General features: G+C 42.4%; 1 protein-coding gene across 3 annotated transcripts; it reads right to left on the minus strand.

Annotated features, from left to right (window-relative positions):
* Positions 1 to 2,652: 2,652 nt before the first annotated feature.
* LOC139413524 (protein OS-9-like) lies at positions 2,653 to 13,676 on the minus strand. Of its 3 annotated transcripts, none has more exons than XM_071161018.1 (15): positions 13,440 to 13,676; positions 12,834 to 13,016; positions 12,245 to 12,308; positions 11,904 to 11,980; positions 8,212 to 8,310; positions 7,832 to 8,033; positions 6,208 to 6,345; positions 5,984 to 6,084; positions 5,848 to 5,902; positions 5,646 to 5,737; positions 5,327 to 5,527; positions 4,919 to 5,126; positions 4,378 to 4,545; positions 3,643 to 3,752; positions 2,653 to 3,391 (listed from the first exon to the last, which is right to left on the minus strand). In XM_071161018.1, the coding sequence occupies exons 1-15, from the start codon at positions 13,587 to 13,589 to the stop codon at positions 3,251 to 3,253; spliced, it is 1,989 nt and encodes a 662-aa protein (XP_071017119.1). In that variant the 5' UTR covers positions 13,590 to 13,676; the 3' UTR covers positions 2,653 to 3,250. The 3 variants fall into 3 exon arrangements, with proteins under 3 accessions (XP_071017119.1, XP_071017118.1, XP_071017120.1); XM_071161017.1 differs by having other exon boundaries at positions 5,984 to 6,078; positions 13,440 to 13,657; XM_071161019.1 differs by lacking the exon at positions 4,378 to 4,545 and having other exon boundaries at positions 13,440 to 13,657.

Genomic DNA, 13,676 nt, shown 5'->3' on the forward strand with positions numbered 1-13,676 from the left:
CACAGGTTAAACGTTGATGTTAAAAGCCTCTTTATGGGTGGGTGGTCTGCACAATGAGGTACTGGAAACGTCAACATCAAGGGTGTATTCATTACGGAACCCGTTTAAGAACCAAACAGAAGCAAAGAGAGCAAAACTAGTTTCTATTGGACAAATTCTGGTAGCTCCCTCCCCCTTTCGTTTGCTTCCGTTTAAGAAACGTTTTGCAACAGAATAGGTGGAATAAATACACTCCAGTTTCTGATAATATAAATTATATTATAATGTACAGGCCCACAAAATGTATCGGAATCCCTTGATTGGTTAATCCTTTGCGGTTTCTTGCCTTTAGTCCCCGCCCTCTATTTCTATTCGACACGCAACAGGCACAACCATCATTGAGTGGCACCAGAGCATTGTACAGTCATTGACGTAAGGCAAACGTTTTAACCAAGTAGCTACTGTACTAGAAAATATGATCCTTATAAAAGCTTCATTACTTCAAAAAAATGTTGATGAAAGTGTGATTGTGTTATGGGGTTGTTAACAGAAAAAGCAGTCGTTTCGTTCATATAGGCCAATCACCTAAAAATTTAAACCACGAATTCCTCAAAATATCAATAATCACTGTGGCATTTCTTGCCCATGTTATTTTAATGGTCTTATTTTAAATCAGCTAGGTATGAGTATGCAGATTTTACAAGGCAGCTCAAAATTACTTTTAGGGAGGGTGTCCATCTAGTGTAGTGTAATAACTTACAATGTATCAACATTGGATCTATTTGACCTCTTCACCCTATAATATCTCTCAGGGAAGTGTGCTTATAATGGTTTTAACTTCATATAAAAATGATCCCCTCACATGTTCAAGCCAAACTATTTATATATTTTGATGAGCTACAATTACACGATCACGACATGCAGGTTAAAATATCAAAATAAACTCTGAACCAATTATATTAATTTGGGGACAGGTCGAAAAAGCATTAAACATGGCGATTTAGATAGCAATTGCTAGCTAATTTGTCCTATTTAGCTAGCTTGCTGTTCCTCACTAATTTGTCCTGGGATATAAACATTGAGTTGTTATTTTACCTGAAATGCACAAGATCCTCTACCTTGACAATTAATCCACTCATAAAACGATCAACCGAATCGTTTCTAGTCATCTCTCCACCTTCCAGGCCTTTTCCTTCTCTTGACTTTATGAGATTGGCAACTTTAATAAATTAGGTGCATTACCGCCACTGACCTCGTTCGTCTTTCAGTCCCAGCTGAGTACCTGCTTCTAACAACCAATGAGGAGATGGGAGAGGCAGGACTTGCAGCGTGATCTGCGTCAGAAATAGAACTGACTTCTATTTTAGCCCTTGGCAAAGCAGACGCGTGTTGGCGCAATAATTGAATAACATAGATTTCTACATTTATTTTTGCAACGCACCCGCATCAGCCTGTGACACCTTCGACATCTCTGAAAAAAACTTTGCGCAAAACAATGCCGAGTTCAAGTGCTAGTCGGAAACTAGGAAACGCTGACATTTCCGAATCGCTAACTGGTTGTAGTTATACATGTACTGCGTTCATTCTGTTAGCAAGTCAGAAACGTCTGTTTTCTAACCAGTTTCCTATGTTGTCCTATGCCAAGGTTGTAACTTTAAAATGGAGTTGTTGATAAGAACAGCTGCCCTATGAGCACAATGTTGAAAATATAACCTTTTTGGCTGAACAAATTTTACAAGGCAGCTCAAAATTACTTTTAGGGAGGGTGTCCATTTCTCTCACTAGATGAGCTCCAATACTTATTTCAGAGAAATTACATTTGATTATCCTTTGGTTCTAAATGCCATTAGAGCTAAATATAATCTTGAACTTCAAATAACGGTTTTGAACATTCAAATTTTATGAATGTAAAGTTTCCAGAAACATTTCTCATCTTTTAAAACACTACAAAATCCATATGAAGTATGATTGCTTCAACAAGCATGTCAATTCCACAATGACGAAGTTAACTTGGTAATGTAATTAAAGAGGAAAAGCTATACTAAATGACACTCGTTCTGATTTAAACTGTGGTTCAACCTTTAAACCACAACATTGGTCTGAGTACCAGCCTCTTAAGCTAACATTCCACCCCTTGTCATTGCCAAAGAGACTGTTTAATATGTGCTGGATTTATAGCGGAGTTGCTCATTGGCTGCCGGAATTAACATATTTTCCTTGACAACATGTGGAACATCGGAAATAGAACGATAATTTATAACAAAGTTTTAAAAACATTTAGCTGTTAGCAAGTTGAATTAAGACATTTTGTGGATGGAATTGCAGTATGTATTTAGTTTGAGAATTTAGACGTGTGCTACTGTAGAAACTTGACAGATTGGTTTCATCTGGACAAACAAAAAAAAGCACCCGGATACCAACATGTTCTGTGGAGAAAAAAAGTGACAAGAATTCCGATCGAATCAGGATCTGCTCGAGCTCATTAACAATAGAATGTTCATTGAAGATAGCAGAAAGGCCAGCCTCTTTGGCACATGACATGGTGTACAGAGAGTGGAGACACTGGTACCCAGCCTACAACAGCATGTGTCTCAATCTTTTTCAGGATTCCAAACCTGCATTCTTTTTAAACATTGCAGAATAAAAAAATAAAAGATCAATTGAACAAAACACTCATTTTGCAAACATATTGTATTCATCCAGTTGTGAAGCCAAGTGTAAATACCAGGTCAATTCCCCCAGTGCATCACTCATTGAGGTGATTTAATCAGTGTAGAGCAGCAAACAAATACAGAGGAGTAATTATAAGCACTGCTATGTGGATACAGGAGAGGGTATCATTGTTCTGTAGAAATGCAAAGTTCAACATCATATACAGTCCAAGAAAGAGACATTTTCACATGTGCAAATTGTCCAGTCCATGGTGTTTTTCACCCTCCTCTGACTCCAACTGATAGCAATCAACATTGAAATAATGCTTTTTCAGCCATCACATTGGCCTCTCACTAGAGAGAAAAAAAACCTGACACTATTACACTACCACAGCTGAGACAATTGGATTGGTTTGTGCAAGGTACATAAGTGCCTGATACGGACACAACATATTTCTGAGTGTGGAAACAGGTGTGTCTGTGGACACTGGTTTTACCAGTGGGGCCCCAGGGGAGGCTGAGACTTGACAGTGAGTTCAGAGCTCTGACAGGGGAGAGGGACACTCCTTGTCTCCACAGGTGCTTGGTTCCCACGATGCGAGGAAACGTCTCCCCAGAGCTCATAACTCCACATCGTCCGAGTCCGGTGCAGTACTGGTGGACTGGGCCTCTTCCTGTCTCTCTCCCCATACAAATCTGTAGTTGTTTTCCAACTCCTGCTGTCTCTTTTGCTCCTTGTAAACCTCTTCTGTTCCCCCTGTCTGAGAGAAATACAGGGAAGAGCAAAAATAATAGCTCACACAATTACTCATATATTACTTAGACTTCTTCCAAAATGTTGAACTGCTTCCCTCTCCATCAATTGCTTATATTGGTTTTGAGAGCAGTCGTTGAACCAAAGAGAGAAAATGTCCTTACAGATCTTTTTCAACACATATCAAAACCTTTTTCTAGACAGAAGAGGAAACTCTAGTGTTTTTTTAAAAGGTTGATTTTTTAAAATTGTAATTACCAGTAGGTTGATGAGCAGCTCTCTGAAGGACTTGGTATCTTCTTCAGTCAACCACTGGTCCCCAGCCTCCTCAGCTGTCCTTCGTGTTATAATCTTCACCTCAATTTTACCTTAAAAAATCGTTATCAACATTACAATTACTAACAAGCGTTTCACATAGACCAAAGCGCGTGCGCACGCACACACACTAGAATATGGACAGCTTAAAATGTGCAACTCTGCACAAACATGAATGTCAGCCAGCAACCCTATTGAAAAGCTTCTGCCACAATACCACACAAAATGAGAATAGATCATAGAAACGAGACATGGAAAGCACACAAGAGACAGATGAAAATGGATGAGAGAGTGTGACTGTTGCATCTACACCTCTTAAAAATATATTTCATGCTATATACAAATCATTCAAATCCAGGTGGAAAATATTTACACAAGAAGCAACTCCAGCCTAAAATCAGAAATGTTAATGACAAGCACACCCAGAAGCTTCCTCAGATAATATGTTCACACATTAACTTTGCCACACACCAGAGATCTGAAGGGAATTTAAAAACCCATTTCAACAGTTACGAGATCATGCAAAGCATAGCTCTGTTTTGCCAGTGACCCCCTTCTATTTTTGGAACCTGACCTAAATAGCCCAAATTAGATGAAAAGAGTGACATGATCATACGCTAAAGATATCAGGAGGAAAAGAGAGACAGGCCGTGTGTTTTTGGGCACTCCCCTTCCTACCTTCGGCCTTCAGTCCCGCCTTCTCTAGCTGTTCTTTAACCACGTCCTTAATGTGCTGCCACTGGGGGTCACCTTCGCCCATCTCCTGAACTTTGACCTCCCCATCGGGACTGCTGCCTGTCTTATACTTAGTAACTCTGATCTTAACAAGGTCGTCAGCCGCTTGGTCTGGGGTGACGAGACAAAAGAGGGACAAACAACAGAGGTCACCTCCCAACAAGTAAAAGTAGGGCAACAGGATGTAGGAGTTAAAGCCAGCAATGTGGGTGGGATCGCTCAAGAGTTTTCAATTCACTACCGGTATTCTATGATTCCCTTTCTCTATATATGGGACTGTAAGTATACTGATATAGCCTACTCCCATTTTACTCTCTCCTGAGCATTGAACAGCAAATCTCCAAAAAGGTACTGAACATGAGATGGAACAAAAAATTATGACAGACATCTACATAGAAATGAATATACACAGAATGTAGATGTATGATCTATGAACACAGAGCCAGGCCCAGAGGGTGGAGGTCCAGGCAGAGAGCCCAGTTACCTGGCTGTCGAGGGGCCAGGCTGGGACTACCCCTGGCTGGGTCGTTGGCCCTCTGGCCTCCCTCTGTCGGGGGCTCTGCCTCTGTGTCCCTGGCCTCTTTGTCCTCCAGGCGGTCCAGCAGCTTGTCCAGAGTAGCCTCCAGGGTCTGGGTTGCCTGAGTGCGGTCAAACTCCCCCTTCAGACCCTCGGTCTCCAGTTCTTGCTGAGCCTAGAACAAAAAAGAGAAACCCCACGAAGCAACATTATCAATCAAAATAGTAACATGTTGACAAAATAATGGTCATTTAGATGTCCATCTACCTCACATGTTTGGCCAATAATGTGGTTGAGCACTCAATAACCTGTTCTATTACAGAGACCCATTTCCAGCATGTACACTTGTCTAGCATCTCTAGTGTCTGTTCGCACCTCGTCTATGATGTTGTCAAACTCCTTTTGCATTTCCCCTTTCATTTCCTCAATGTTGGCAGAAGGCACTGAGATGTCAGCTATCTCCTCCTCAAACTCCTGCAGCAAGAGATGCTCTTCTTCATCCCCCTCCTCATCCCTCTCCTTTTCCTTCTCGTTTTGGAGTTCCTCTCGTTCTTGTTTGGCTTCATTTTCTGCTTTCTGAGAACGAACTCAGAATTAACCATATTGAAATGAAATGCACAAAAATGTCACTGCATTATGAATACATTGTTATGGGTAAAAGTAAACTGTGCCATGGCCTAAAGGCAGCACTAACCTTTCTGTTGCTCTCTTTGAGATGCTGCACAAATTTCATCAGGTCTGCAGGGTCAGTGATGATCTTGAAGTTAAATTGTTCATCTCCAAAAGCTATGAGGAGTAAAAAAAAACACCAGATGGATATTAACCAAAAGGAAAATACTTGAAAGCATCAGAAGTGATATTGCAGTGAAAAAATAAATTCCAGTTTAATATATTACCATCCTCTGTGACCTCATTGTCTGTGAGCTGATTATCATAGGCATCCTCTCCAGCCTGTGAAAACAAAACACTGTTGGTGCCATCTTGTGGAAGACTAAGGCATACGTTCAAAGATATGACGATCACTGACTGTACCTGATGCTCTGAAGTGGTGTCAGTTGCTGTGGTACTCCCTGGCTTTGTCACTCCCTCCCAGAAATCAGAATCCTCGGGCTCTTCAGAGGTCAGAACTGCATCTGGTCCAAGAGGAATTAACCAAGAGGACTGATTATTTCTCAATATGATGCGTTCATTATAAAATCCTGCAAGCAAGCTGTTCAATAAATTAAGTACTTTGATTAAGAAAACGGGATTTGTACCTTTTGTGTCTGACCCCAGGACATCTGGGTCATCAGTTGGCGTCGCTGAGTCCTCGTCTGTCCCCTCGTCACCAGCCAACATCTCATCAAGAGTCTTCAGCTCCTCTGAGATCTGCTCCACTTTACGTTTCGTATCCGCTGAAAATGAAAGAGAGCGAGAAGCAGAGTTACATTATTCATTAGGGCTTGTGAAATCAGGAAAGTACCAATTAAAATATTTAGCCTGGCTCCATATCACAGTACATAGTGGTTCCTCCTTTAAAAAGTTGCATCATACTGCAGCTCACCTTGTGGGCTGCTGCAGAATTCTATGGCACGTTATGTGATTGTCAGACATTTTTACCATTAATGCTAGTTAGACCACCAGGGGGCATCTTTGAGAAGCATTTGATAGTAATGCCAATATTGAAGATGAAATAACTTTTTTGTAAGAACATAGTATATGGGATTGATTTTAAGAAATGTAGCTTAATTAATTGAATATTATGGCGTTTCTATTGGAAGAAAAACGAAACCCTCAGGGTTTCCGTTAATGCCATATTTTCCGTTCCATCCTGTATAACGTGATGGTCGGGAAAAGGCTACAGTACTAAGAGCATAAGAGGATTGGAGGATTCTAAATGAATATCTAAGAGGCATTTTTCATTAGGGCAAATCTGATCTGTGAGAATATCTAATGGGCTTTCATATCATTCTAAACTAATTAATAATAAATCGCTTTGTTTAAAAATTAACGATATTTTAGAGATTATTTTGTTTTAATTTAACCTAGAGTGAGCGAGAAAAGGCCAATCTTAAACATGGGGTGAGACATTCTCACTAATTTGTAAATAAAGTTAGTTATTTTGAATGGTTTATTTCTGTTTTTAGAGGGAGAGAAACCAAAAGCCGCCTCATGGGTCTCCCGGTGGCGGCTGGCACAGGTATCAAAGCAGCATCTGTAGTAATGCAGTTTTCACTGCGATGCAGTGTCTTAGACCGCTGCGCCACTCGGGAGGCCCCATCCACAAAGTTTAACACTGATCAATTGCCATGCACAAAGTACCAAAATACAGAGGTGTTGGTAAAAGGTATATTGTCCTGCTAATGGCCCATAATGGGCTATTATAATACTGTACATGGTGTCTAGGTCAGGATAACCAAAACATTGCTTTATATTAAAGACTATCAGAAAGAATGTTGGTACTTATTTTGATCCAAAGCCATGAATGAGTGAGTCACTCAGCTTTATGTAGGTGCCGGGGATAAATTAGTGTTAGAAATGACTGCCTAGAAGGTCAGCATCCCGGAGTTGCCTCTTCACTGTTGACGTTGAGACTGGTGTTTTGTGGCTACTATTTAATGAAGCTGCCAGTTGAGGACATGCGAGGACTCAGTTTCTATTTGGTTTATGTCGCCCATTAATTGTCAGTTAGACACACAGTAGCGCCTTGGGACCCAAAAGGATCATCAGTGCTCCAACTCCCCATTGCGCTGGTCTAGAGCAATGAAGTAGTGACGCAGGGTACCGTATTAAACCACAAATTACCTCTAAGTCCCGCAGCATAATCGCAAAACATTTAGTTGAGCAACCACTGTATAGGCCAAGCACCCTCCCAAAGACCCCCAGCCCCTGTTGACTCACAGACTTGGGCCTTGACATAGTCCATGTACTGCTGGGTGCTGAGGGCTGGCTGGCACACAATGCCCTGGGGCTTGGCGGTGTAGGGCGGGCGCAGGAAGGGGTGCTGGCAGGTGCGGGTGGTGTGGACCGTCAGCACATAGCGGCACGACTGGGGCTCATCCACACGGGCCACGTAGTCCCCCGAGCCCTCCTCACACACAAACTGGACGACACAGACCAGAGCAGATTTAGGGGCCAGAAGTCATGGATTGTCAAGGAGCCACACCAGTCATATCTAATGTGTTTGGAGTTTTACAAGATGTATTAAATACAATACAAAACACAGGTTGTCCTTACTGATGTCTATTGCAATATTAAGACCCCATCGCATAGGCTCTCACCCTGACTTCAGTCTCCCTGGGGTTCCCGTTCAGGTCACACTTGGAGCCATTGACATAGCTCTGACTGTGGTAGCGCTTCAGTCTGTGTTGCTTGGAGGCCTGGGCACCAGGGAGGAAGATAAAGAGATTATTATCAACGCATACAGCATGGATATTCTACTGTATCATCAAATTGCATAGACCATTACAAATTTAAACACTTGCCCCCAATGCCCCCCTTTCCTGATAGACGTGTTAATATTGCACCATAAATTGTGCCTTCCTGTATTATACTTAAAATGTTTATTATATTCTACTGAGCCATTTACTTTATGTTGGTAATCTAAACTTGTATTATTGTTGTTGAATTGTCCAGAAGGAACCTGCCAGTAAGAATTTTGTTGGACAGTGTATCCTGTACATACAACTTGAAACAGCGGGTGAGTCTCAGGGGAGGGAGTCACTTCTGCTGTAGCAATCAATTCAGCCTCACACGCGGTTCTTTCCCTCATCATATCATCAACCTGAACAAGGTACATGCTGTGTTCCAAAACCAACAAGCAGCCCCGTACCTGCCAAGCACTCATTCTAACCCTAATGCAACTATAGTAAAATGGGTGAAAAACAAAGTAGGATACAAATCTAAACAGCTTGAGATTTTCCTGTACATTCTCTCTCAATTGGCTTACACAACATGCTTTTTGCATGTTTTCCAGCAAGTATACATGAAAAACTCTTGGTTTTGTCCTTTGTATGAGCAGAATTAAACACATACTGAATCAAATAAACTTTATTTGTTAAAATGCGCCGAATACAACGTGTAGACCTTACCGTGAAATGCTTATTACAAGTCCTTAACCAACAGTGCAGTTGAAGATAGAGTTACGAAAAAATAACTAAAAGTAACACAATAAAATAACGAGGCTATATACAGTGAGTACCGGTATTGAATCAGTGTGGGGGTAGAGGTAATTTGTACATGTAGGTAGGGGTGAAGTGACTATGCATAGATAATAAACAGCGAGTAGCAACAGTGTAAAAAAGTTACCATACCAGGCAGTGATGCAACTGGGCAGGATGCTCTCGAAGGTGCAGCTGTAGAACTTTGAGGATCTGGGAACCCCTGCTAAATCTTTTCAGTCTACTGAGGGGGAAAAGGTGTTGTGCCATCTTCATGACTGTCTTGGTTTGTTTGGACCATGATAGTTCGTTGGGGATGTGGACACTAAGGAACTTCAAACTCTCGACCCGCTCCACTATAGCCCCGTTGATGTTAATGGGGGCCTGTTTGGCCCGACTTTTCCCACAGTCCACGATCAGCTCCTTTGTCTTGCTCACATTAAGGGAGAGGTTGTTGTCCTGGTACCATACTGCCAGGTCTCTGACCTACTCTCTATAGGCGTCTCCTCATTGTCGGTGATCAGGTAAACTTGATGATGGTGTTGGAGTTGTGTTTGGCCTCGCAGTTGCGGGTGAAAAGAGTACATGAGGGGACTAAGCACACACCCTTGAGGCGCCCCAGTTTTGAGGATCTGCATAGCAGACGTGTTGTTGCCTACCCTTCCCACCTGGGGGCGGCCCTTCAGGAAGTCCAGGATCCAATTGCAGAGGGAGGTGTTAAATCCCATGGTCCTTAGCTTAGTGGGCACTATGGTGTTGAACACATAACTATAGTCAATGAACAGCATTCTCACATAGGTGTTCCCTTTTGTCCAGGTGGGAAAGGGTAGTGTGGAGTGCGATTGAGATTGCGTCGTCTGTGGATCTGTTGGAGCGGTATGCGAATTGGAGTGGGTCTAGGGTATCCAGGATGGATGCTGTTGTGAGTCATGACCAGCTTTTCAAAGCACTCCATGCCTACCGACGGGAGTGTTACGGGGCAGTAATAATTTAGGCTGGTTACCTTCACTTCCTTGGGCACAGGAACTATGGTGGTCTGCTTGAAACATGTAGATATTACAGACTCAGTCAGGAAGAGGTTGAAAATGTCCGTTTAGACACTTTCCAGTTGGTCCGCGCATGCTTTGAGTACACGTCCTGGTAACCCTGTTCCCGCTGCATTGTGAATGTTGACCTGTTTAAAAGTCTCACATCGGCTACCAAGAGCGTTATCACACAGTTGTCCAGAACAGCTGGTGCTCTCGTGCATGCTTCAGTGTTGCTTGCCTCGAAACAAACATAAAAGGCATTTAGCTCGTCTGGTCGGCTCGCGACACTGGGCAGCTCACGTCTGGGTTTCCCTTTGTAGTCCGTAATAGTTTAAGCCCTGCCACATCAGACAAGCTTCAGAACCGATGTAGTAGGATTCAATCTTAATCCTGTATTGACGCTTTGCTTGTGTGATGGTTCATCTGAGGGCATAGCGGGATTTCTTATAAGGGTCCAGATTAGTGTAACGCTCCTTGAAAGCGGCAGGTCTAGCCTTTAGCTCAATGTGGATGTTGCCTGTAATCCATGGCTTCTGGTTGGGATATCTACGTACAGTCACTGTGGGGACAACATCGTTGATGCACTTATTGATGAAGCCGATGACTGATGTGGTACACTCCTCAACGCCATTTGATGAATCACGGAACATATTCCAGTCTGTGCTAGCAAAACAGTCCGCGTCATCTGACCACTTCCGTATTGAGCAAGTCACTAGTACTTCCTTCTTTCGTTTTTGCTTGTAAGCAGGAATCAGAAGCATAGAATTATGGTCAGATTTGCCAAATGGAGGGCGGGGGAAGAGCTTTATATGCATCTCTGTGTGTGGAGTAAAGGTGGTCTAGAGTTCTCTTTCCCTCTGGTTGCACATGTGAAATGTTGGTAGAAATTAGGTAAAACAGCTTTAAGTTTGCCTGCAGCCACTAGGGGCACCACTTCTGGATGAGCATTTTTCTTGTTTGCTTATGGCCTTATACAGCTGGTTAAGTGCGGTCTTAGTGTCAGCATTGTGGTGGTAAATAGAAAGCTAAGAATAATATGGATGAGAACTCTCTGTAGATAGTGTGGTCTACAGCTTACCATAAGGTACTCTACCTCAGGCGAGCAATACCTAGAGACTTCTTTAATATTAGACATCGCTCACCAGCTGTTATTGACAAATAGACACACACCCCCGCCCCTCGTCTTACCAGACGTAGCTTCTCTGTCCTGCTGGTGCATGGAAAATAACGGCAGCTCTATATTATCCGTGTCGTCATTCAGCCACGACTCGGTGAAACATAAGATATTACAGATAATGTCCCATTGGTTGTATAATCGTGATCGTAGGTCATCTATTTTATTTTCCAATGATTGCCATCTGTTCTATTGGCCAACGTGCATGGGAGTTTACTCACTGGCCTACGAATTATGAGAAGGAAGCACGGCCTCCAACCTCTTTTTTCACGCAAATGACGGGGATTTGAGCCCGTTCCCGAGAAAGCAGTATATCCTTCGCGTTGGACTTGTTAAAGAAAAATTATTCTTCCAGTTCGAGGTGAGTAATCGCTGTTCTGATGTCCAGAAGTTATTTTCGGTCATAAGAGACAGTAGCAGCTACATTATGTACAAAATAAGTTTAAAAAGTGAAATTCAAAAAAAAAATTAAAAATAGCAAAGTTGGTTAGAAGGACGTAAAACGTCAGTCATCCCCTCCAGCGCCACGAAGTAACACCACAAAGTATGACAAAATGCTTTAAGGGTAGAGAGGAGAGGGGCTGCATGCAACAGAGGATTAAACCAGTTACCTTGGCTGTTTCATTGTTCCAGTCAAACTCTGAATCATAGTACCCCAGGAAGAGAACATCCCCTTTGATGTCTGTGTCTGTGGAGAGATAAAAACAGACTATCATTAGAGGCCTAAATCTAAATAGACAAAGCACCATCAGGTAAACCATGTGATGCAGCAGCACTTGACAGACAGGTCAACACTAGACAGGTCAACACCAGAGAAGTAAATAATGACGTGTAACAAGGGGATCCAAAATAAACATGGTGAAAGTGTAAACAGTTAGTACAAACAAGATGATCCAGCTGTTGCTACTTGTGTTAACTTTTGGCAAACACCGTGGTTGAAAATAAGTCTTACCCTCAAGGTGGTACTGTCTAATGTGTTGTCCATAGCAGAACTCATATGTCCACCAGTCTTTTGTCTGCAGTTATAGAGAATGACAACGTTTCAGTTGCTATGACATTTCATATTCATGTTGACAGTGACCTTACAATACTAGAAGAATAGCAAATAGCCTAGGCTGCCTTATATGGAGAAGTTCTAATATGCATATGGAGTCTGTCCAACTCAAGGTCCGGTAGATTACAAGTTCAATAATCCAAGTGACTTCTTCATCCATATACAGTAAGAGAGGTAGCTTATTGTAGAGACAATTTGGATGGTTAGGTTATGCAAACTGACCAAATCAGATAAGCACGAAAGGTATTTAACTGTCAATACAAGTTGCACAACTCATTGCAAGCATCCAACCTGGGCCAACTAAACGTATTCTCTTCCATTTAATTAAAAGCATCACTTTATAACTGTCTGCAATAGTTCTGGTGTAAAGTGGCCAGGGGAGAAAACTGTTTAGACATTGATGCAATATGAAGCACTGTTGTCTCTAGGCAGTGGTATAGTATTCCTCCCCTTAGTCTTCTTGTGTGTGTGTGCGTGTGTGTCTGACCTTCACTAGGCAGGGGGCAGTGTGCATGGGCTTGAGCAGGTCTGGGATGCCTGGTCCGGTGTAGCCTTGGGAGTCAGGCTCAGAGGCTCGGTCCTGGTGAAACCTCACTGCCTGGGCTGGAAGGCGACATTCATACATCTGCTTGTATTTGCTGGACACCAGCATGACTTCTTCTGTCTTAGCCTGCATTGTAGAAAACATGACATAACGCTAGATAAAACAGACTATTACATAGCTAGTTAACGAGATAGCTAACTAGGCAAGTATGCTATCTGACAGCTGCTGTCAACTTGAAACTGCGTTTTCTAAACGATAGCTACATATTAGTAGGTAGCAACAGTTAGCACAATGTATCGGTCTGTGCATAACGGTAACGTCCGCATTGTTGACTGGTGCGCTAGCTAGCAGCACTATAACGTTACTTCATCTAATTAGATAGCTAGTGCATTATAATTTCATTCAAATATCACGACTAACGTTAGCAAGCCATTAGCCATCTGACTCCACTAGCGATCTACAGTGACGTTAGATAGCTAACTGGGCAGAATCGCTGAGACCATGCATGCTAGCTAACGTAAACTATAAATTCTTAATTTCACGTCTCACCTGCCCCATAATGACAGGATCGGGAAGAATCTGGATCCCATATTTCACCTCGTTTAATTCCTCTAGATTCAAGAAAGCCAAGACGGATAGCTGACATGTCAAAAAGAAAACGTACAATCCCCTCAACCACCTAACCACGGAAGCAGCCATGATAGCTAGTTTCTGCTTCTCTTTCTTCTATGGTATAAGCTAGCTACATCTGTCAAGTATTGTTGCTGTTTATTTGTGCTATGGAAC

This window comes from Oncorhynchus clarkii, chromosome 7 (genome assembly GCF_045791955.1).
Source record: "Oncorhynchus clarkii lewisi isolate Uvic-CL-2024 chromosome 7, UVic_Ocla_1.0, whole genome shotgun sequence".
NCBI lineage: Eukaryota > Metazoa > Chordata > Actinopteri > Salmoniformes > Salmonidae > Oncorhynchus > Oncorhynchus clarkii.